The sequence below is a fragment of the Halichoerus grypus genome, chromosome 5, assembly GCF_964656455.1.
Source record: "Halichoerus grypus chromosome 5, mHalGry1.hap1.1, whole genome shotgun sequence".
NCBI lineage: Eukaryota > Metazoa > Chordata > Mammalia > Carnivora > Phocidae > Halichoerus > Halichoerus grypus.
In genome coordinates, this window is record NC_135716.1 from 96,063,639 (window position 1) to 96,087,572 (window position 23,934).

General features: G+C 35.8%; 1 protein-coding gene across 4 annotated transcripts; it reads left to right on the forward strand.

Moving 5' to 3' along the window:
* The first annotated feature begins 6,178 nt into the window (after positions 1-6,178).
* Positions 6,179-23,714, forward strand: LRIF1 (ligand dependent nuclear receptor interacting factor 1). 4 transcript variants are annotated; one of them, XM_036103715.2, is made up of 4 exons: positions 6,179-6,648; positions 17,430-18,939; positions 20,101-20,373; positions 21,349-23,714. In XM_036103715.2, exons 1-4 carry the CDS (start codon positions 6,581-6,583, stop codon positions 21,784-21,786), a joined length of 2,289 nt encoding a protein of 762 aa, XP_035959608.1. In that variant the 5' UTR covers positions 6,179-6,580; the 3' UTR covers positions 21,787-23,714. The 4 variants fall into 4 exon arrangements, with proteins under 4 accessions (XP_035959608.1, XP_035959611.1, XP_035959610.1 ...); XM_036103717.2 differs by lacking the exon at positions 6,179-6,648 and adding an exon at positions 6,673-7,993; XM_036103718.2 differs by lacking the exon at positions 17,430-18,939 and having other exon boundaries at positions 21,349-22,561.
* Positions 23,715-23,934: the final 220 nt, after the last annotated feature.

The following is a 23,934-nucleotide window of genomic DNA, read 5'->3' on the forward strand; positions in this document are numbered from 1 at the left end:
TTCTAACCAATAGAATTCAACAAATGTGATGGGATATCACTTCTCTGTTTAGGCTAAGTAAGATTATGATCTTCGTCTTGCTACTAGACTCTTCCTTATTGACTTTGATAAAGCAAGCTGCCAATTTGGGAGGTCCTGGGTGCTGATGAGCTTTCAGCACATAAAGACTGCATCAAAATCTCTGCACCAGGAGACAACCAAACTCTAGTATGACTTTAGCAACATAAAGCTGTGCCCCTAGGATGACCCTAACTGCCCCTCAAAATGCCTGCCTGAGAAAGCTCAGTACTGTCAGGAGAATTTACTGTCTGTTCTAATCAACACCTACTGAAGGTTCCTGACCTCCCTCTTACAGAATTTCCTAAAAAGGGCTTACAATTTTGAATACTTCCTCTGTCTCTTTGAGATGTATATGTATATCCTACAACTCAGATGTGTCTTTTTCAAGGACCTGAAAGTCACTGCTTTGAAATATAATCATCAGGAAGCATAGGGCCCCTGTCTCCCAGTCTCTGTGGGAGCATAGAATTTGATCTTTGATCATTGCCAGCTAGCAGATACAGCTGGCCTAATTGCATTTACTCTGACCAAACTTTTGTAATTTTTCACTTCATTGACTCTATTTGAGCGCTCAGTCACCCTTCCCCCACTCTCTCTTAAAACAACCAATTACTTCTGCACAAATTGGAATGGGTTTCAGATCTTTCTCCTACTGTTAGTAGTTTCTGAATAAAATCTGTTTTGACAGCCCACATAGCAAGGAACTGAGAACAACCTCTGGCAAAACAACCAGCAAGAAAGTGAGGCCCTTAGTCCAACAGCACAAAGAACTGAATTCTGCCAACAACAAGAGCTTGAATTTGGATTTTTGACTAGTTGAGCCTTCACACGAGACCCCAGCCCTGGCCAACACCTTGATTGCAGATCTGTGAGAGACCTAAAGGCAAGTAACTCAGCTAAGCTGTGCCTGGACTTCTGATCCACAAAAATTGTGAGATAATAAATGTGTGGGAGTTTTTTAGCTGCTTAATTTGTAGTAATTTTCTATGCAGCATTATATAACTAACATATTCTTCCTCTGGAAACTTTAAAAAATTTCTCTTTCTTTTTGATATTCTTAATTGTTCTTAATATTCACTATTTTTAGGGGCACCTGGGTGGCTCAGTTGGTTAAGCGTCCAGCTCTGTTTCAGCTCAGGTCATAATCTCATGGGTAGCAGGATTGGGCCTGTCTCAGGCTTGTGCTCAGCTCAGTGTCTGCTTGAAGATTCTCTCCCTCTGCCCCTCGCCACTCTCTCTCTCTCTCAAATAAATAAATAAATCTTTAAAAAATATTCATTATTTTTATGCAATTTTTTAAATCTCCCTTACTCATTTTTTTTATTTTTAAAGATTTTATTTATTTATTTGTCAGAGAGAGAGAGCACAAGCAGGGGGAGTGGCAGGCAGATGGAGAAGCAGGTTCCCCGCTGAGCAAGGAGCCTGATGTGGGACCCTGGGATCATGACCTAAGTCGAGGGCAGATGCTTAGCTGACTGAGCCACCCAGGCATCCTTCCTGTACTCGTTTCTTCATAGCTCTTTTCATCTGCATCTTTCTACTTTCTTTAATCCTGGAAAAATAGTTTTTAGAGTTTAAAAAATTGTTTTTTCTCCTTTTGCAACTCCTATTATCTAGATATTGGCACTTCTACCTTAATCTTTTTTTTAAAAAAGATTTTATTTTTTTAAGTAATCTCTACACCCAACATGGGGCTCAAACCTATAACCCTGAGATCAAGAGTCACATGCTCTACCAACTGAGCCAGCCAGGCACCCTGCTTCTACTTTTATCTTACACAGATGATAACTTTTCTTTTTATATTTGCTTTCTTTTTATCCTTTCCTACTGCCTTTCAACTTTTTCATTAATCTGTTTCCTACATTTTCCTTTAGCTGTATGCAATCTACTATACATCTCATGTAGTTTACTTTTTATTTTAACTTATATATCTTACACCTCATATGTTCATTTTATTCTTTTTTGTGATTTTGCTTGATGCAGTTTCCTATTATTTTAATTTACCTTATAATCTTAACTTGATTGATAATGCATATTTAAAATTTTGGTGTGTTTTGTAGCTCTTCTTCAGGTTATATTATGTTTCAATCATTCCATCCATTTTCTTCTAAGGGAGTTGTACAGTTGTACAGTTTTTAGTTACTTTGGTTTGTGATGCCCTATTCTCCTGTTGTTTTTGTCTGCTTTACCTGGTAATGTGTTTTGGGTAAGGGCCAAAGGCCTGACCCTTATCTATGTCATTTTCTAGTAAAATGGAGGGGGTGGGTTTGATCTCTAGGACACAGAACTCCAGGGATCCCCAAATCAGTTAATTATTTCCACTTGCTGCCCCCCCAAACCAACTCCTCCAGGCAAGGTCTTACTGGCCTTAAAGAAGGTGTAATTTTGGAAGAGGCTGTGTCCCTAGACTGTGATTCCTTAGGATTTTGAGGGAGAGAGATATAGAGAAATGAATGCCTGAGTCTCAGTAAAATTAATTTATTTTATTAATGATTCACCTCAGCAGTGTTCTTTTGCTGATTTACCCAGAGATCTGGATTATTTCCTTAAATTTCTTCTGAAAGTAGACAGGCATTGATTGCCCCAAGGCAATGTGGGAGACAACAGAATAATTTGAAACTTCCTTTTTCTAACCTGTTCTTTCACTGTGTCTGCTAATTGTTCTCCACCCCAGACTGGAGCTACCTTCTTCCCTTGCAACATACATTCGTCGCTTTAAAACAGCCTTCAGGAGGACAGGTACTGCATGGAGCACTGGGTGTTATATAAACAATGAATCATGGAACACTACATCAAAAAGTAATGAGGTACTGTATGGTGACTAATATAAAAATTAAAAAATTAAATACATACATACATATATACATACATACATAAAATAAAACAGCATTCAGCTCCCTCAGTTTTCAAAAATTCTCTTAGTTCTTAAAATGTTTCCTTTTATAATTTAGATAAAGGAACCAGCAGCTAATGGTAGTTCGTCATTGTAGCAGGATTCAGCAAGTGTTGTATTTTAACTGCTGTTCATAATACAAAGACAAATCTCTATTGTATTTATAGTTTTCCCTTTTTATTCTGTATTTTGCCTACTTGTATCTTCTTTTTGGCTTGATCAATCTTGCTAACAGTGTATCCCTTGTTTTTACAGATTTTGTTTGTTTGTTTGTTTATTTTCGGGGGTAGGGACAGAGGGAAAGGGAGAGAATCTCAAGCAGACTCTGCACTGAGCAGAGCCTGATGTGGGACTCGATCTCATGACCCTGAGGTTATGACCTGAGCTGAAACCAAGTCAGATTCTCAACCGACTGAGCCACCCACATGCCCCATAACAGTTTATCTCTATCATTGGTCTTATCAAAGAACAAGCTCTGGTCTTGTTAATTTAATGAAATTTTTTTGTTGTTATATACTTCACTTATTCTTGTTTCTTTTGGTTTTGTTTTTTCTAATACTTCTTAAATTGAATGCTTAACTCATTTAATATTCTTATGACTAATGTATTTAAGTCACTTAATTTCCATTATTTCATCTTTAATTCAAGGGTAATTTAGCAATAGCTTATTTAGTTTCTAAATGTCTCAAAGCTATTCTTTATTATCTGAACTGCTAATTTAATCAATTTGCAGTTGGAAAACATAGTCTGTATAGTATTGATTCTTTGGAACTATTAGGGCTTCATTACCTAATACATGGCTTATTTTTATACATATTCTACATATGCTTAAAAATAATGGTGAACTAGGGTGTCTTACTGGCTCAATCAGAAGAGTATGTGACTCTTGATCTCAGGGTTATGGGTTTGAGCCCCATGTTTGGTGTAGAGATTACTTAAGTAATTAATTAATTAAAAAAAATAATGGTGAACTATCCAATGAATGGAGTTATTTACATATCTACTGGCTTGATCTGATTTATTGTTTAGAAATTTGATATCTATGCCAATTTTTTGCCTGCTTCAACTATTAATTTCTCAGAGATGTGTTTGTAAAGTCATCCTCTACATGTATTGACTTACGAATCTACTCATTTTTGTCAGTTGTTCCTTAAATTTGTCACTATCTTTTGCTATTGAGATACATATTTTAATATGCTCTAATTTCTTTTTGGTCTTACTCTCAGCCCTTTATCTATTCTTGGCTATGTTATTCTCTGTGCATCAGTTTCTTTATCTGTAGTAATTTTTACTAGTTGTTAAGAGTAAATGAGTTAATATTTGTAAAATATTTGAATGGTGCTTGGCACATAGTATTATATGAGCATTTAGTTAGTATTTCAATGAGCAGAAGTGGTAATTAAAGCTATGGGCATGCCATAAATCATTTGAGGAGACATGACAGTTTGAGAAAATAAGAGGATCAATGATGAAGATTTAAGAAACTCTTTTATTTAATGGCTGAGAAGGGAGGGATACACCTCCAAAAAAGACAGGAGTAGACTAAAAAGTAGGAGGAAAACCAAGAAAGCATATTCCCAAATGCATCAAGAGTGAAGGAATAATTAATAGTGCTGAATACAGATCTGAATGAATGTGAGATAAACAGCATTAATTTCAACAGTTGAATGAGGGATTTAATGAGTACTGTGGATGCTGTGACGTATCTCCGGGACCTCCCTTGAGGAATAAAGGTCTTACTCCACGAGTTGCTGGGAGTGCTGCCAGCAGACATGTCTCAGCTATTAACCTCCTTGAGTAATTGCCTTGGCTAAAGAGATCCTCCTTGCCTAGGGTCATACACCTTTCCTTGGCAAAGCCTGCATTCCTACTGGGGAAAACTTTGAAAGTACATCGCATCTTAGAGGTCTATGTGGAATTGGCTAAGGCCTTTGTTGAGACTGGGCATCACAACTTAACTTCTCCCTCTTCCCAATTTTACTTCCTTTCCCTCCATTCCCCAAATACTGATCCCTAATAAACTTCCTTCACACCAAAATACATTGAAAAAGTCTGCTTCACAGGGAAATCAATCTGTGACAATGAGTTTCATTTATAGGAAGAGGTGATGGACATGAGAACTGAGAATGCGAAAGGTAAGAAATAAATGATAAAAACATGGAAGAAGCCAAGAAAGGTCAAATTATTCAAGTAATTTGCTTTCACAGATCAGAGGATGACCAAAACCAAGACAGTATAAAAGGCTCACCACCCTGCCCCTTCTTTAGTATGGGAGATATCTCACTGAAAGATAAATGCCAGTTACACATACAGAATTCTGTATCGCTGAAACTAACCTTTCTGTTAATGTATCAGGACATTAAGCTCTTTAATCAGGTACTGGCTCATTAAAGAGTTAGAGGAATAAGTAACCAGCATTTTAAAAAGACGAACATAAACTTATGAATTGGCCACCTTATGCCAGCCCTCTAAATTTGAAGTCAGTATGAGCCAGCTTACATTTTTATTGCCTATACCTGATAAAACGATCTTCTAAACCACTCCCACAACTTCCTTCTAGCTCCAGCTGAACGAAAATGTCTACTCTTTAAGCCAGAGACTTAACCCGTTTCTCAAATAAGAGATTCAACAACAGGAAATTAAGACTTCTGAAAAGAATTTCTCTGGAGATCCAAATGAAGATAAAAAAAAAATATCTATATGGAGAATGAAACTTTTGGAGAATTAACGAATTAACCATATGACCATAAATAATAATTTTGACCGAGGAATGAGATAAGCCTGGGGTGGAGGAAAGGTTAAGACTATAAGCAAAGCTTCAAGAAAGAGGAAAAAAACGAGAAACCCCAGAAAGCAGCAAGAAATACAGCGCTGGCTACACGCAGGCGTTTTAAAGGTTCACACACCACCAGTGCACAACGAGTCCAAAAGAGCCCTCCGACATCTTTTAAAGCACTGGCGGGAAAGAAAAACTTACACTAGCGGCGAACACAGAAACAGAAAATTTACGAATGACCCCGGAAACATTTTATTTTGCGTAGGTATCTTGAGAATATTCTTTTGTGATTCGTTACTTGATCCGGAAGAAGAGATAGCAAACCTCACTTGCGATTGGATCCTATCATAAGGGCGGTGCTTCAGCGAGCCAGTCACCTTGGCAACCGGACGTGACGATCCCGGAAGCGGCTGACTGAGCTTTGCCCGGCTGGCGGCTTCGGTGGGCGGGGTCGGCCGAGCCCTTCTGGCACCGTCTTCTCCACGGACCCGGCACTGCTAGGGGCGGTGCCAGTAAGGCCACGCCTTCCGTGTTGACTCCGGATGGCTCTGGAGCGATGTCGTAGCCCGCGGGGGCGGAGACTCGGGCCGCTCCTCTCTGAGGCTAGGGCCGGATTGGCGTCGTCAGGCGCTTTGATTCTTCCGGTTTCTGGTGGCTGCGTCGCCTCTTTCCAAAGGCTGGGGATACGCCCTCTCTAGACCCTGCTGTCGCCCTCCTTTCAGCATCGAACCTGAGTTGCTCCGGGACACCTCCAGCCCAACATTCTCTCGCTCAGGTTCTCGCCCTTTGGAGGACCTCGGCCCCCCATTGCCCACTTTCCTGGATGTGCTGGCCCCTCCCACCCCTCTAAAATGTCCAATAATCTACAGAGGGTCTTCCTGAAACCCGCAGAGGAAAAGTCAGGCAACGCCTCGCAGTGGTAAGTACCGGTTTCGAATCTCCCTCGACACACCTGCCCCTCGCCCGCCTCTTAGCAGGGTGCCGAGTCGGCCGTCGTTTCCGGACGCTCCCCCGCAGTGGGAGCGACTGCAGGGCTCGTCACTTGGGCCACTCAGAGCCCTCAGAGCGCGCCTCTCTTGGAAACGTAAACCCTCTTCAGAGCCTGACGCAGGCAGCCTCGGCCCTGGCTCCGCAGGACTCCAGCGTCTCAAGTTTCGTAGGCGACAGAGTAGATCTCCACGGGAGAGGAAAATCAACATGGCCGACGCTCCTGTGTGACTAAAACCTTCTGGAAGATTCTCGCGCACTCGCAGAAAAACACGCAGAGCCCAGCACGGAATAGCAAGTGCAGCCCAGGTGGCGCTGGACCTTCAGTGAAAAAAGCTATCATTTAAGAGAGTTAGTGGAAAGGAAAAGAAAAATTTGTGTAGTTGATGAGTATATGAATTTAGAAACTGAAAATTTGATAGAGTGAGGGAATGGATTTTTTAAAATTTCAAATAATAGTTTTATATGCAAAGAAAGAAAAGTAGAGTAATTCTCTTGTGAAATCGATCCTTTGGAACAGCGTGTTTGAAGCAGGTGTAATGAGAATGCCGTCTCTAACTGGATGTCTCTGTAGAGGAACTGTGACATAGGGAGATCGTGGTGTTTCTTAAAAAGACTTAGTTGCACATTTACAAAATAGTTTATCACTAAGTCAGTTTTTTTTTCTTAAAGGTTATGTTAGTCAAGATGAAATAAAATGGGAACAAAACTGTTAGAGAAGATCGAATATTTTAAGTTGTAGACTCCATGGTTAGTGGATGTATAATAAGTGGTGAGAAAAAACTTAATGGGTCTCTGCGGAAGGAAAGTGTGAAGAAAGCATGGAAATTGAGATGTAAAATTCATGGAAGAAGATTTATGTTTGAAGAACATCAGGCTGCCTACATTTAATCTTAGCTTTGACATTTACTGTTCGTGAGGCCAAGTGCCTTCTCTCCAGTCTCCTTTCCAGTAAGTAAGAGTGCCTAGAAATATTTTAAGGCCTAAAAGAATGAGTATATGTAAAATACTTAGTATAGGAAAGAAGAAAAGCAGTACTTATATGTTAGCTATTATTACTATGAGAGTAAGAGTTTATTTCTGTACAAATTTTAGCCCAGGAAGTAGGTTTCTTTTAATTACAAGTAGATGCAAAACGGAATTATAATAACGACTGAAAAAGCGCGCACAATATTTTAGGAAGAAATGATCGCTAAATGCGGTGAGCCAAAACAATATTGAAGAACTGCGAAGAAAGAACCATTGCGTTTCAAATCGTAAAAAGAGCCAGCTTGTGTGTACGTATAACGTTTGTTGGTTTACTTTTGGTGAAAGCTGGGTGGGGAGAGGCAGAGATGGTGCTCTGTATAGATAACGAAAAAGTAGAATTACTTTCTAATGGTTGTTCATTTCTTTTCTCTTGTTTTGGTATCTGGATATTCGATGCCATCTGACTTACCCTAACTTAACACAGTTTGCTTTAGGATTGCATTGTTTTTCAACATTAGAAATAAGGTAGAATAAGAACTTAACGTTTTTATTTATTGTGTACTTTAATTCTTTTATCCAGTTTCTAAGCCTTTGGCTGTCTGTATTTGGCATTTTTAAAAATATTACAAATTGAAATATATTTTGTTTACATTCATACGTCATTGGAAGTTCATTAACTCATTGGTTTATGCATTGTTTTCATCATCTTCAAATGCATTTATTTCTTCAAATCACTGAGGTTTGACGTCACATATTTGGAACATTTACCAGATGCTTTTCTGAAGCTATTGGACTCTTATTTTGCTTATTGCTTACATATTTGATTATATTCTGTTTTGTAAGTAACAATCTGCATGACGTACAAGTATAACTTAAAAATCATTTGATTAATGTCAGCTCTTTAATTTATTGGAAGCTTGGTTTCCTTATTTTTCTGATAATTTTGATGATACTAAATCATTTCATAAACTTAAAATGAGTATATGATTTTATTTTCTATAGATGCTTGGATTTTTCTTGAGTTACTGCTGCTTTCTTTTTACAAAGTTTTTCGTTATTGCTTTACAGAATGTTTACTGTTTAATGTATCTCTAATTCATCAAGGCATAAATTTTAAGAATAAAACTTAATCTTAGAGTGCAAAGGAAAAATCTGGAAGATATTTGTGATAGTAGGCATTCAGTTTATTTAGATTGGGGCTTTTTTTGCAAAGAGCAAAGCCGGAGTTAGAATGGTATAGTAGAAAGAAGGTAAGCTTTGGAGTTACAGCAATCTAGGTTCCTATCCTATTTTACGAGTATTATCTGTATAGTTCAAACATTTGGTTAAAAAACATTCACTGAGTGCCTACATGATAGACTGTGCTAAATGGAGACACTGACTAAAGAAGAGGATATGAACCATGCCCATGAAAAACCTTATAGTCTAGGGGGGAGGTGATGTAATACACTTTTAAATAGTGTTATGCACAGGATGCTGTGAGAGCACAGAGAAAGGAAATTGTAGGAAAGGTTTCTGGAGCACCTGAGTTTTGGAATGTAAGTGTCAGCTATCCAATTAAAGATGAATGCAGGCTGTGCCCAAAAAGGGAACTGGTAAATAAAGCACTGGTATGACTTATTACCAGGAGTCAGTATTTTTGTTTGATTCTGTACTACAAGCAGGATAGATACATAACTCTTAAGGGTTTGGTTTGCTCTGCTAGAGAGATTAGACTTCATCTAGTGAAGGTCATTCAGAGGATTTTAAGAAAAGGTTGTCATGTTCCTGTGTGCATTTTAGATAACTGATGGCAGTGCGGATTTGGGGGTGAGGGATCAGGCATATAAAGATTCTGTAAGTTGTCCTTTCAGAGATTTTGAGGGCCTGAACTAGCTGATGTAGAGTAAGGGTTGGATTCAAAGAAACACAGAAGGGAAAATAGGCAGATTTTGTCAGTGAATTGGCATGAAGAAAAGGGGATCAATTATAATGCCAGTTATCTGGATAGATATTGGTAAATTGAGATGAGGAGAACCCACCAAAAAAACCCCAAAAAACAAAAAACAATCAGAGAGGTATTTGAATTTGACACTCACGCAGGGTCAGAGCTGAAATTAGATACTTAAGTCATCAGTTTAGAGTTATTATAATAAAAGCCTGTGATGATACGTCTCACAATAATGAGAATTAGGATGTGACTGGCAACTGGCTTCTGTCTGCACTTAATCCTTTGTTCTTAAATGGGGAGCTAAAATGAGTGTCCTCAGCAGTGGGCTTGGTTTGGTTAGAAACGTGATGTTTCATTATCAGTTTATTGTGCATTTAGTTTTGTACAGTGTGTTATATTATCTTTCCTGTTTGGGTGTGTAAGAGACATTGACACGTATACCTTATAGGCTAACTGAAATCTCTTTCTCATTGATCACTTCATGCAGTTGAATTTTTTGGACCCTGTTATGTTTGGTTTATGCTAAAGTAAATTCAAGAAAGAGGATTGGATTGTCGAAGAGAGCATGTAATTCTGAATAAGTTATTTAATATTCCTGAATCTCCAGCTATAAAATCATAATGGCAATACCTACATTGCTGAGCTGTTTATCAGAATTAGAGTTAATGACAACTATTTACAATAATGTATCTATTATGTATATAATGTTACATAGTATATATTATTGTATGTTATTACATTATGTATATTGTGTATGTACATAATGTTAAATCATGGAAAAAAGGTCTAGCAGTTGAAAAAATATATTTTGCAACAATATCTGCAAAATGTTCATTAGCATGTGAAATTTTTATCATTCCATTTCTTATATGTGAATGTTTTATGTCAATATTAGAATAATTAAAAATGTCAGAAGTTATGTAAGTATGTTTAATATACTTTTTATGAAAATTTTCATACCTTTTTATCCAAGTTCTTATATTGTCAAAAAACTACCGGATTCACTTACTTGTTCTTGGACACCAATTGTATATTTTAATGGAATATGATAACTAGCATATATTGGGAATTTATCATAATTCCAACCAGTTATTTCATTTACTTCTCATAGCAAGCCTTACTGTCCCCATTTTGCAAATGAAGAAACAGATTCAAAGAAGTTAAGTAAATTTACCAAAATTAATTAACTAACAATTGGAAGAGCCAAGATTAGAAGCCTGTAAACTTTCTAATGTATTCTTCTTTTTGCTTTTTTTTAAAGTCTTAGACTGTTACTGTGTTTGCAGTATAATTCTCAGTTCAAACACCAACTGGTTTAAAGTAACTAGCACTTTGATGATTTTTCTAAATTTTTAAGTAACCAAACCAGAGCATGGGATGCAGAATCCGATGCTAATTTTAGTTCTAACATTAGGTAGCAGAATTTGATTTTTAAGAAACAGAATCTTTATAAGATTTTAGTTATAGTTACTCTCTTAAATGGAAGATCTCTTCTAGAGCTGAAAAAAAAAAGTATATTAATTGAAGAAGTGTGAATTTCATCCTGATTTATTATTTCTCTCCTTAGCATTCTACATTCCAGTTTAATTTTTAGGACTCATTACATTTGCTACTAGGAAATCATAGTGGTGTCTTTTTGTTTTGTTTTGTTTTTTTTAATGATGACTTGGAGGAGTTAATTCAGCTAACATTGTTTACAATGTGCCAGTTGCTCTATTAGGTGTAGAGGATATACACATGAATTGGATAACCTACCCTTAAGGAATTTATGGTCTCTGGTAGATTATGTGAATCTCTATTGATATACTGGCATAGAAGAAGCTGTATTTTCCTTTGTTTTTTGGAGGGGAAAGAAAGAGAGGAAAAATGATTAGGCTTGAAAATAGTTTGTGCAATAAAAATGTTGTGCAATATAAATGTTTTCTGTACAGCAGAAACATAGAGGCCATATAATGAAGTATGGGAATGCAGTATCAGAAGCCTGTGTCCTTTGTTTAAAAAACATACCAGTTAAAAATGTACATTCCCATATGCAAATAATTATAAAAGCATTATAAAAGTTCTGCTCTGTTGAAGTTTCTAATCCGTGAGCCAGATGTTATTGACAGATTCATTGACAAAACTATGTAAATGAACAAAAGGAGACTAGAGAAAAGGTATTGAGATAGTTCAGTTAAAGTGGAGATTTGAAAAAGCTCCCTTTTTTATATAAGTTTTTTGAGGGCCTACTATACTTGGTATTGGGAGAACAATTACAAAGTAAATGATATAGTCTCTGTAAGAAAAACAAAATTTTACTTATTTTTTAGAAGACATTATATAGAAGGCATTATATAACTCCTAGCATTAGTGGCACCAGGGGGAGTACTTGGGGATTTTAAGTTGGAAGAAATTAATGTGAGTTTTAGGGACTTGCAAATATTCATGGAGAAGATGGAGTTGATCCTCAATTTATAGCTATGTTTTAAATTGTTGGAGAAGAAAAAAAATAACCTGAAGAATACTTGGAGTAAATAATGTACTTGGGATAATCAAGAATAGTAAAGAGACCTCTCTGGGAAGATCAGAGATTTTTAAGTTGAGAAGATGGTACTGTTGTAGAGATTGGTCGGGTCTAGATTTTAGGTGATTTTCAAGTCAAGCTGAATTGGCAATGATGAATCATTGGAACTTTGAGAAAGGAGGTAACAGGATGAAAACAATGCTTTAATCTGCCAGAGATACATCATAATAGTTGCTGAAGTCAGAAAAACTAGTTTAAAAGTCAAGCAAAATATAGGGGTGAGATAATGAGGTGATGCAGGTCTGATCTAGGTAGTAGAAGTGGCTGTGGTGAAAGAGAAGAATGAGTAAGAGCTGTAAAAAGGAAAAAAACTTTACAGACTCAGTGATTCATTCACTATGCATTTATTGAATGTTTACCCTTTGTAAGCATCTATACAGGGTGCTTTGGGTGAATCAGAGATAAATAAGAAGGGTGATAAAGGTAAGTCAGAGATGACTAGGTGATTTAAAACCTAAGTGACTTGGGAAATAGTAGTGCTGACATGACTGGATTACTGGATGGTAGGATTAGAGTACTAGTTTTCAGTAGAGAGTAATTTTAACTTTAAAGTCATGGTTTAAAAAATGTCATGGTATTAAAAGTGAAAATGTTTGGTAAGACAACACAAATATGGAACTGAGGTCAACATTAGGGAATAGGAATAAAGGATATAACAGTGGGAATCATTAATTGCAAAGGAAATAGTTGAAGCAATTGATGCAATAGTTGAAGTCGTTGGTACAATCTAAGGAAGAATGTCTTGAAGGAGAAACAGGGTCAAGAGTTGTGCTTTGGGGAATAGTCATAGTTGGATACTTAAAATGCAGAAAATGAATGAGAAAGGAAACATTAAGAAAAACAAGCGAATTGTGCACAATGGAAATTATGTTAGGTAGAGGTTCAAAATGTGCAATTAGCTAGCAATATCAGTTTCAGTAGGGAGCACCTAGACAATGAGGATAAAGACAGATTTAACTGTGAGAACATATTTGGTAATCTTTGAGAATGAGATGTAGTAGAATAATGGGAAAGAAAATAGACTGCAAAAGAGAGTGAATTTCTAGACAACTTTTTGGCATACCAGTGACCGGAAGTTGGTAGGTGGTCTTAATTATGGTTCATGAACATCATCTACCAACTTCCTGTCACTGAATTTGGAACATAAGTCATAATCATCTCTCTAATCCTATGTGACTTTAGCATCTATATGGATAATCTCTTTGTCATCTAGTCTTTCATCAGTACAAAGTTCTTTTTCTCCGGTGATCTTAATCTCCATTCTGTCACTATCCATCCACTTCTGTAGTTCTTGTTGTCAGATGCGATTGCTGCATTTATGAAATTCTTGATTCAGGCATTCTCTTTTCTAAACACCAGTTGTAGTATTTCTAGCTTACTTGTTTAAATACCCCACTTTGACTGTTTTTTAACTTTATCTGGCCCTCCAGTCCAATAATCACTTTATTTTCTGCTTATACTTTTGCCTTTTGTGTTCTCATTATCTTCTCCTCCTGTTTAGTTAATAATTTTTACCAATATCCTAAACTCTTTTGTTCCTCTTTGATTTTTTTGCACCATTCTTCTGAAGCCACTCCCTGGATAAACTCAGGGATTTACTTTTACTTTGCTTATACCCAGTGAAACAAGGGAAATCTCACAAAAGCACAGATTGGTCTCACTATAAATTCATAATCACTACCTATATTGTTGGGCCATCAGCGTTGTCTGATGACTCTTATATTTTCTGAAGTCAGCTTATTCTCTCTCAGACTATTTCACATCTTTTTGATTCTCCTCAAATCTCCATTTTTGCTCCTATTCTTAGATGACGTTATGTCCTTTTCACAGGAAAATTAAAGCCATTAGATCAGAATTACCTCAAACTTCTGGCATCAAAACTATAAACTGCAAATGTGCCTAACCTGTTCTTCCAGTGCCAATGGAAGAAGATATTTCCCCGCCTCTCTTTAAGGTTCAATTCCTTTACCTGTCTGCTGGTTCCCATTCCCTATATCTTCTTATCAAATCTTACACTTAATTAGCCCTCTTTATCCTCTTCCTCTTGATAACTCATATGAGCATTAATATATGCTCTGGTTTATCTAACCTTAAAAAAGAGAAGACAGATCTTGACCCCATTTAGCCTCCATCTACTTGCCAGTTCATAAGAGTTGGCCATACCTTCTATCTTAATATCCTTTCTTCATGTCAATTCCTCTGCCACTTTTTTTCTCCACCTAACTGTTTTTTTAAAGCCATCAGTGACCCTCATGCAGGTTTACATTTTAATCTACATCCTACTTGGCCTGTCAGAAACTTTTAAATAGACTTGCCCATTTTCTTGAAACTCTCTTCCTTTGGCTTCCATTGCATCAAAATCTCTTGGATTTCTTTCTACTGCTCAAAGAAAATGGGAAGCTGCTGAAATATTTTAAGCAGGGAAGGGTCAGTTTTAATGTAATGAAAGCTTTTAAAGGGAGAGGATGTGGCTGAAGAAGAGACCAGTTATGAAGCTACTATAATAGTCCAAGCCAGAGATACTGTTTCCTTGAATTAAAATGGAGAGAGATGGTTTGGAAAGAATTGAAAAGATAAAATCGGGAAATTTAGGAGTTAATACCAACAGGATTTTGTGATAGATTAAATGTAGATGATTAGAAAGCAGGAAATTGCTTGTTCTGATTTAGGCATCTAAGATGGATGATATGTCATTTATCATACAGAAAGAAAAAAAAACATGGAAAGGCCATGTTGAGTTTTAAATGCATTTGAGATTCTGAATGGAAATGTCATGAGGGAAGTTGGATATATATATAAGCCTGAATCTCAAAAGAGTTAAGATGCAAATCTTTTAATTGTTGCTGTATAAATGGTAATTTAATTGAAGTTATGAACATAAAAGAAATAATTGGGAAAAGCTTAAGAGTAGAAAGAGAATTCAGTCTAAGCTTTGGTGAATTCCAGCATTTGAAGGTTGATTCAGGTAGGACGAGTTGACAAGGAAGACCAAGGATTCATTACGGAAGTAGGAGAATGTCCTACCTAGGAAGCCTTGGGAAGAGAATGTTTTAAGAAAAGGAGCAAGCATTTTTGTTCTCATCCAAATATAGTGTATCATTTATCTCACTTAATGTTAATTGCCTGTTTACATGTCCATATAACCAACAGTTTAAGTTCTTTTGGGGATTGTGGGTTGAACTAGCTTGGAGACAAGCAAATATTTTCTGTAAAGGGCCAGATAGTAAATATTTCAGGCTTTGTGGGTCGTATGATCATTTCTGGTGTAACTACTTAACTCTGCCATTGTAGCATGAGAGCAGCCATATATAGTACGTTAAAGATGAGTGTAACTATGTACTAATAAAACTTTATTTATGGATGCTGATATTTGAATCTCATAATTTTCACAGATAACAAAATACTATTGTGACTTTTAAAAACCATTTAAAATAGGAAAAACATTCTTAGCTTGTGGGCTACACAAAAACAGGGAGGGAGCAGAATTTGGCCAACCGCTGTAGTTTACTGATCCTTTTCCCATAATTGAGCCTGGTGCCTGAACCATAACAGACACTCAAGTAAATTTTTGTTGAATAAATTAAAGTTGAATAAGTTCAGGTCTTTTCTATGTTTTTTGGGGGCTAGGGAGGTAATTAAGGTAGGCTTTCTGCTTTTAAGTCCTGAAAGCAAGAATTCATATGTTTATGTTCATGCATCTCTTTAGAGATTAACTTTTAATTTGCTAAAAGTAAATTTAACATTTTGAAGCACTATCAAGTGGCCAGAAAATGGTTTTAAATATTTAAAAGGATATAATTATATTATTTTGGGTTGCAGAAAAGTAAAACTGAGTTCCAGGGCTTCCTAGAATGCATAGACTTTTTGGCTTTGATTTTTATTAATATGTAGGTTTAAAAACACCTGTGGGCAGTAAAATACACTTTTGCATCATTGAGAATTCTAATCATTATTATTATTATTTGTCTTGAATTTTTGTTTTCATTTGATCTTAGTCATATAAGGTCATACTGTTGGTAGGACATGAACTCTGCATTTATGTTGCTAGAATTTAGCATGAGAGACAGTCTATAAGCAAGTGAACAAATAGATTAATATATATTGACAATTTGTGATGTGTACCATGAAGGAAATGAACAGGTGTAATATTATACACTAATTATGAAAGATGGGCAAAGATAGTTAAAGTGGTCAGAGAATGTATCTCTTGGTTAGTTACTTACACTGAGACCTGAGTTATATGGATGGGAGAGGAGAGGAGTATCTAGGTAGAGAGAGAGCATGTGTAAATTACTCTGAGTCCTATGAGAACTTGGTATTTTCCAGGAACTGAAAGGTGGTTTTAGGCATAAGTAACTTGAGGTATCTGCATTGAAGAAATCTACAAATAATTGCTTACATAACAGAGATTGGTATATTTTGGATTTTTAAAAATCAGACAATCTGTACTAAGATATAGCTCATAAGTATCAGGATCAAAATTGGCTAGGTTAAAAAAAATGTCCCATGTGTTCCACATTCATTGGAAACCATTTAGCTGAAATGACGTTGCTGTTATGTATATGGATTGACAGGCAGTTGGAACTAATGTGAATAATTCCCATACCAAGGGCTGTTTAGCACCAAACTTCAGATATGCTGAAACAATAAGTCAAGGAAGAAAATGGTTCCTACATGAGTAACTCCATTTAATCTCTGAAAATGTGGCACACTAAGCTATCACCATAAGAGATGCCTTAAGTAAAAGAAGGATGGCTGACAGTAGGACTTGCGAGTCATTGTCAGTGGGAAGAGCACAGCAGATTGGAAAGAGGGTAGAAAAGAGTGAGGGAAATAGAATAAGCATAAATGGAGATGAAATGAGAATCCTGGGCAAATCAGAGTGAAGAAGGAGGACAACAGGAAAGAATTCAAGTAAAAAAAAAGGGAGGATGCTAATAGTTTAAGAGGAAAATATTCTAATAGGCATAACTTTATACAGGGTAAAACCTTAGAAAAGTCTAATTTACCCATTGCCTAATCATATGAGAAATTCTAAATCAAAGCTGATCGTATCTTTGATTATCTCTTCTACTTCAAAATCTTTGTTTTGCAATATTTCACTTTGAAAACTCGAAGTGACAAATTATATACTTTTACCATATTTTATAAATTTTTATCTTTTTAAAATAATATTTGCAAATACTTGTTTTTAAATAAAATGTATATACCGTCTAGTATGTTGTATTGATTTACTCAATGTTCTTTTAAGTGTTTCAGGCTGCATGTACCAAGTAGTTCAGACGATTGGCTCGGATGGAAAAAATCTTCTGCAATTACTTCCAATTCCTAATTCTTCTGGAAATCTTATACCGCTAGTTCAATCTTCAGTCATGTCTGATGCTTTGAAAGGGAATACAGGAAGCCCAGTTCAAGTTACTTTTCAGACTCAGATTTCCAGCTCTTCCACAAGTGCATCAGTTCAATTGCCCATTTTTCAGCCAGCCAGTTCTTCAAACTATTTTCTTACAAGAACAGTAGATACAGCAGAAAAAGTTAGAGTTACTTCTGTGGGAACTGAACATTTTACCTCATCAGTTTCTAAAGTTCAGAGTCATGGTGTGAAAATTGATGGACTCACCATGCAAACATTTGCTGTTTCTCCCTCCTCAACACAAAATGATTCACCTTATATTTTAGTAAATACTCAGAGTCTTCCAATGACTGTGAAGTCTCCAGTTTTGCCTTCTGGGCATCATTTACAGATTCCTGCCCATGCTGAAGTGAAATCTGTACCAGCGTCTTCATTGCCTCCTTCAGTTCAGCAAAAGATACTTGCAACTGCAACCACAAGTACCTCAGGAACAGTTGAGGCCTCCCAAATACCAACCGTTATTTACGTATCTCCTGTAAATACAGTGAAAAATGTAGTTACCAAGAACTTTCAAAACATTTACCCAAAACCTGTTACAGAAATAGCAAAGCCAGTGATACTAAATACCACACAAATTCCAATGAATGTTGCTAAAGAGACACAATTAAAAGGTGGTCAGCATTCTCAAGCTGCTCCTGTGAAATGGATTTTTCAAGAAAATCTACAGCCTTGCACTCCATCTCTTGTTCCTGTTAAGTCTTCAAATAATGTGGCTTCAAAGATTTTAAAAACTTTTGTAGATAGGAAAAGTTTGGGAGATAATACTATAAATATGCCATCATTGAGTACTGTCAGTCCTAGTGGGACACAATCCAAAAGTATGCCTATTAAAGATAATGCCTTGGTTATGTTTAATGGGAAAGTCTATCTATTGGCTAAAAAGGGGACAGATGTTTTGCCATCACAAATTGACCAACAGAATTCTGTTTCTCCTGATATTCCACCAAGAAAAGATACATCACAAATAGTGAGTTCGAGTCCAGTCACAGAAATATCCAGAGAGGTTGTAAATATTGTTTTGGCTAAAAGTAAATCTTACCAGATGGAGACAAAATCACTTTCAAATACTCAGCCTGCTTCCATGATCAATCTAAGGGCAGAGAAGAATAAAAAAGTGGAGAAACCATCTCTTTCTACCCCAAACCCACATAATATGAATCAATCCATTAACTACTTAAAACAGAGTAAGACTTTATTCACAAAGCCAGACTTTCCAGATGGATTTAGTGCAGTACAAAATGCCCCCAGAAAAGGAAATATCATCCAGAGCATAGAGAAAATAAGTTCCTCTGTTGATGCAACAACTTTTACTTCACAACAGTGTGTTTTCAGAGACCAAGAACCAAAGGTAATTTTCCCATGTCAGGGTGTTCTTTTTATCTATCTATATAGAAAATTTTTCTTTCTTAATTCTCAAAGTTAGTTACCTATGATACCTCTTCCCCGCTCCTTTCCCATCCTCCACTCCATCACACAAATACCATACACACATGAATGCTTAATTAAGTCAAAGCTTTCATCTGAAGGAAATGTTTGAGGAAGATAATAGAGTCTTTCTCTTAAATCATTTGGCATGCCAAATCTTTAAAACAAAATCAAACAAAAAACTCAGCAACAAGGTTTAGAAGAGTTGGTGAAAGATAATGTGAATTCACAGTTTGGTAAAATTCTGTGTGTGTATATATATACATGTATACACATATATATACATATGTACATACATATATTTACTAGATTAATGTTAGTATATGGAAAGATCAATATTATGCATCTAGGAGAGCTGGGTTTTTTGTTTGTTTTGTGATGGTAGGGAGATACTGGCAATTTTTTTAGGTAGATGGTAGAAGGGGTAGAATGGGGCTGATCAGTACCTTTCAGTCATTTGTGGAAATAGGATTTATCAACATCTTTTTTTTTAGTAGACAAGTTTCCCCCTTTTTTTTTAAACCCTTTCTGACTCTTCAATTATTCAGCATATCCACATAGTTACTTTTCTGTTCTACTTAAGATATGTGTGTCTGTGCTAAGTATTTGTGCCCACTCTTTCCTTATGTAGAGATCTACTTAATAATGTCAGTGTTTCTCCCCTTCAGAATGGAATTCATTGAATTCTAGATATGTAAGGTGGTAAATCCTGAAGTATAAGATTGATTAAAGGCATAAGACTTTTCCAGAAGACTACAATTTCCAACTAATGTTTTATAGATTATTTTTAACTTGTCATTAGTCTGTATTCTTATTTCAGTTTGAGAATCAACTATCTGTTAACCTTTCCAGTGCAAGAAAGCAAAATAAATGAGAAATTTTAAAGGAACAGTTTTAAGTTTGTACTCAGTTAAATTCATTTTTTCAAGTGTGGGTGGTAAGGCAGGGGTAATGCAAACCAACCATTTAGGACTTTAGAGCATGATGTTTTAAGTAAGATGAGATGAACACTTAGTTGCTAGTCTGATAAAATAGCCTAAGTAATTAGCAGTATTGTTTGTGTGTTTTGTTTTCCTAATTCCAGATCCAGAATGAGATGGCATCAACATTAGAAAAAGTTACTCAAGAAAGAAATGACAAGAACCATTCCCAAGGAGGAAGCAATAAGGCATCATATCTGAAGAATGATGCAGAATTTAAAAAAATATTTGGTCTCACTAAAGATTTGAGAGTGTGCCTTACTCGGATTCCTGATCATTTGGGCTCTGGAGAAGGTTTTGATTCCTTTAGCAGTTTGGTGAAGAGTGATACTTACAAAGAGACTGAGTTGATAGTGAAGGAAGAAAAGAAAAAACAGGTAATAGATTTTTGGTGTCCTTTGTAGTTACTCCAAAGGTTCATGAATGCATTTTCTTGATTTGTTTTTTTTAATCTGTACATTAATATGAATGATAGTTATCAAATTTGCATATATTATACCAAATCAGTGTTAAAGAGAACCATATATACAAAGGTAAAAATACATCCCCAGTTAAAGTTGTTGTATTAAGTGTTTCTATTCACCTGTTTATTTTTTTCATCAAAAAATTATGAGACAATGCCCATAACTTTTTAAACTACTTATCCTACTTTGAAGACCCTATCTAAAATAATCCAACATGATCTGATGAGCACTGGGTGTTAAACACAACTAATGAATAACTGAACACTACATCAAAAACTAATGATGTACTATATGTTGGCTAGTTGAACTTAATAAAAAAATTAATAAAATAAATAATCCAGATGTAGGGAAAATATAAGCATGTAGATGTTCATTACAGTATTACCCTTAATACAAACATTTTAAGAACTCTACTTGGTCGATAATGATGAAAAACATCCCTACAACTTTGCATATTGTTATTCTACTTAGAAATATATCATTATACTGCTTAATATCCTGAACTTTAGATCAGACACCAGTGAACCTTTCCCAGTGAAAATCTTCCATATGTGTTTACTGTGGGAAAGGAAGCACAAAATTAAGTCAATTCTTTTTCTCAAGTTCTTTACAAATGGCTGTTATATTTTGGTGATAGATCAATACATCTAATACTTAAGCAAGAAAATGTGAATTAAGCAATTTCTTCTCTGTGAATATCATTAGGACATTGCTATTCATTTTAGTACTGTACAGTGCTAAACAATTTTTTGCTGTAGTTCTCAGTATATTTTGTTGAGTTGAATTTAATAAGTATGTTACCTGCAGTATCCTGTTAAATTTGAGAGCACACTGTCTACGTGGCAATAATTTGTTTTTCTTTTGGAATCTTACTCAACATAACAACAGGGTTTTGATAAGAAAAGAAAAGCAAAAACCGTTAAGAAGATGGATCACACAAAGAAGAGAAAAACTGAGAGTGTATATAACACAGCTATAAATGGAGGAACTAATGTCAACAATTCCCAACTCGTCAACACTATTTTACCAACTTCGGATGTATCACGCCATAACATTCTCACAAGCCGCAACAAAACCAGAGAAGAAAAGAGAACTGAGGTTGAACGCTATACCCCTGAGAACCAGGAAAAAGGCACATTGAGTTCAAATGCAGCTTTTGAACAAAGTCATTCTTTTAATAAAAATTATACTGAAGATATTTTCCCCATGACACCACCAGAGTTAGAAGAAACCATTCGAGATGAAAAAATAAGAAGACTTAAGCAGGTGCTGAGAGAGAAAGAAGCAGCTCTTGAAGAAATGCGTAAGAAGATGCACCAAAAATAATAAAATGTTGCTATACTTAAAGACTGCAGTGAAATAGCTGTTTTTTTTCATAAACTTTTGCATTAAGTTAATTATAGATGCATTCTGAAAGTGTCTGAATATGAAACTTGTTTTTCCATCAGTTAATGATTAAATTTTATTTAAGGACTACAAAAAAGGTTGATTTCACACATGACTCTTGTGAATAATCTACATGGGGTATCTAAATCTTTGTCTAGATACCTTTTTTTGGAAGGAAAAATTTTCTATTTTTCTATTATTTTAATTAGAATTCCCAAAGTTTGAGTATTTGTGCAAGGTTTTTTTTTTTATTGTTTGCATCTTTAGCTGAACTGCTCAGGTGTTATTCCAACAGTAGATAATTATTGTATACTACTGAAATTATACAATGCAAGGGAGGAAATCAGCTCTAAACAGCCTTGCCAATGGGCTTATATATGTACTCAGTCTGTATCCATGATACCATTGTTGTAAATTTTTGTTATTTCATGAAAAAAATGTATTATAGCAGTATTATTTAAAAATTCAAACATTTCTCAGAGTGAGGGACACTTGTGGCTTTTACAAAGTAATTTTATATAATCCCAAATGGGTTTTAGAATCCAGGCTATATAATGTATTGGTTGCTTAAAGTGCTAAGTTATTATTCCTAGGTAAATACTTTTTCTTCTTGATCCTCCTCCTCCTCTTCTTTTTCTTCTCATACTCCTTCTTTTTTGGAATATGTACATATGTAACTGTGTGAAAAATAAATCTGAACAATGGCCACATTTAATACGTTTTAAAATTGTAAAGTATACCTTTTCTTAGTGGAGGCAAACATTTTTCTGTCTAATTATGTTTGATTCAGAAAGTTCGGAAGTTGTGTGGGGGTAGGGATTAATGGGAAGAAGGAAAAGTTTACCAAAAAAAGAAAAAAAGACAAATCTCTGGAAGTAAGGTCACATAAAACCTATACACATTGAGAGGGAGTATAGAGCAAATGCAAACTGATCAACTAAATTCTCGTGCCTTTTATTTTTTTTTCTTGTAATAACAGTTTTATTGAGATAATTCACTTACCATAAATTCACCCTTTAAAAGTGTACAATTCAGTGGTTTTTATTCACAGAATTGTGCAACCATTAACATGACCTAATTTTAGGACATTTTCATCACTTCCCAAAGAATCTCATACCCATTAGCAGTCACTCCCCAGACCCTCCACCCCCCAGCCCTAGGCAACCATTAATATAGTTTATGTCTCTAGGGACTTGTGGAAATTCAAAGCGGGGCGCGTGGGTGGCTCAGTCATTAAGCGTCTGCCTTCAGCTCAGGTCATGATCCCAGGGTCCTGGGATCGAGCCCTGCATCGGGCTCCCTGCTTGGTTGGAAGCCTGGTTCTCCCTCTCCCACTCCCCCTGCTTGTGTTCCCTCTCTTGCTATGTCTCTCTCTGTCAAATAAATAAAATCTTTAAAAAAAAATTCATAAGCATGGTAGGAATTATTCAGTATGTTTTCTTATGTGATTGGCTTCTTTCGCTTAGTTTAATGTTTTCAAGGCTTATCGGTTCTGTAGCATGTATTAGTACTTCTTTTTTTAAATTGCTGAATAATATTCCATTGTATGAATATACCACACTTTGTTTCCCATTCATCTGTTATGGACATTTGGGTTGTTTACACTTGGCTTCTAGAATATTATGTTGCTATGAATGTTTGGGTATAAGTTTTTATGTGGACATATTAGTGTATTCTTAGGAGTGTAATTGTTGGGTCATATCCTAACTCTGTTTAACATTTTGTGGAACTGCCAAACTATACATAGGTGTTTCTTACCCTCCTCCACCAAAATGGATCTTGTCAAGGACACCAGTGACTTCCATGTTGCTAGATCTAGCAGTTGTCTTAATTTATCTATCAAGGGAAATACAAGTTCATGAATCATTGCCTCCTTTGAAAAATTTTAAAACATTTTATTAAAGAAGCAGTACATGTGCATTGTAGAAAATTTAAAAATACAGCAAGCTACAGTATTAAAAATTGAAGCTTCATATTCTCATCACACTATAAAATATTGATGTTGGGGCTTGGAGATACATAATTACCTCTTTCATTAGGTTTATTTGCAGGTATCTTATGGTTTTCAGTGCAGTTGTAAATGGGGTT

Excerpts from the sequence above, each read along its gene's own strand:
- LRIF1 (XM_036103715.2), top strand. The coding sequence starts at position 6,581 with ATGTCCAATAATCTACAGAGGGTCTTCCTGAAACCCGCAGAGGAAAAG. Across the intron at positions 6,649-17,429 it reads TCAGGCAACGCCTCGCAGTG|TGTTTCAGGCTGCATGTACC; the intron begins GTAAGTACCGGT and ends TGTTCTTTTAAG. Across the intron at positions 18,940-20,100 it reads TCAGAGACCAAGAACCAAAG|ATCCAGAATGAGATGGCATC; the intron begins GTAATTTTCCCA and ends TCCTAATTCCAG.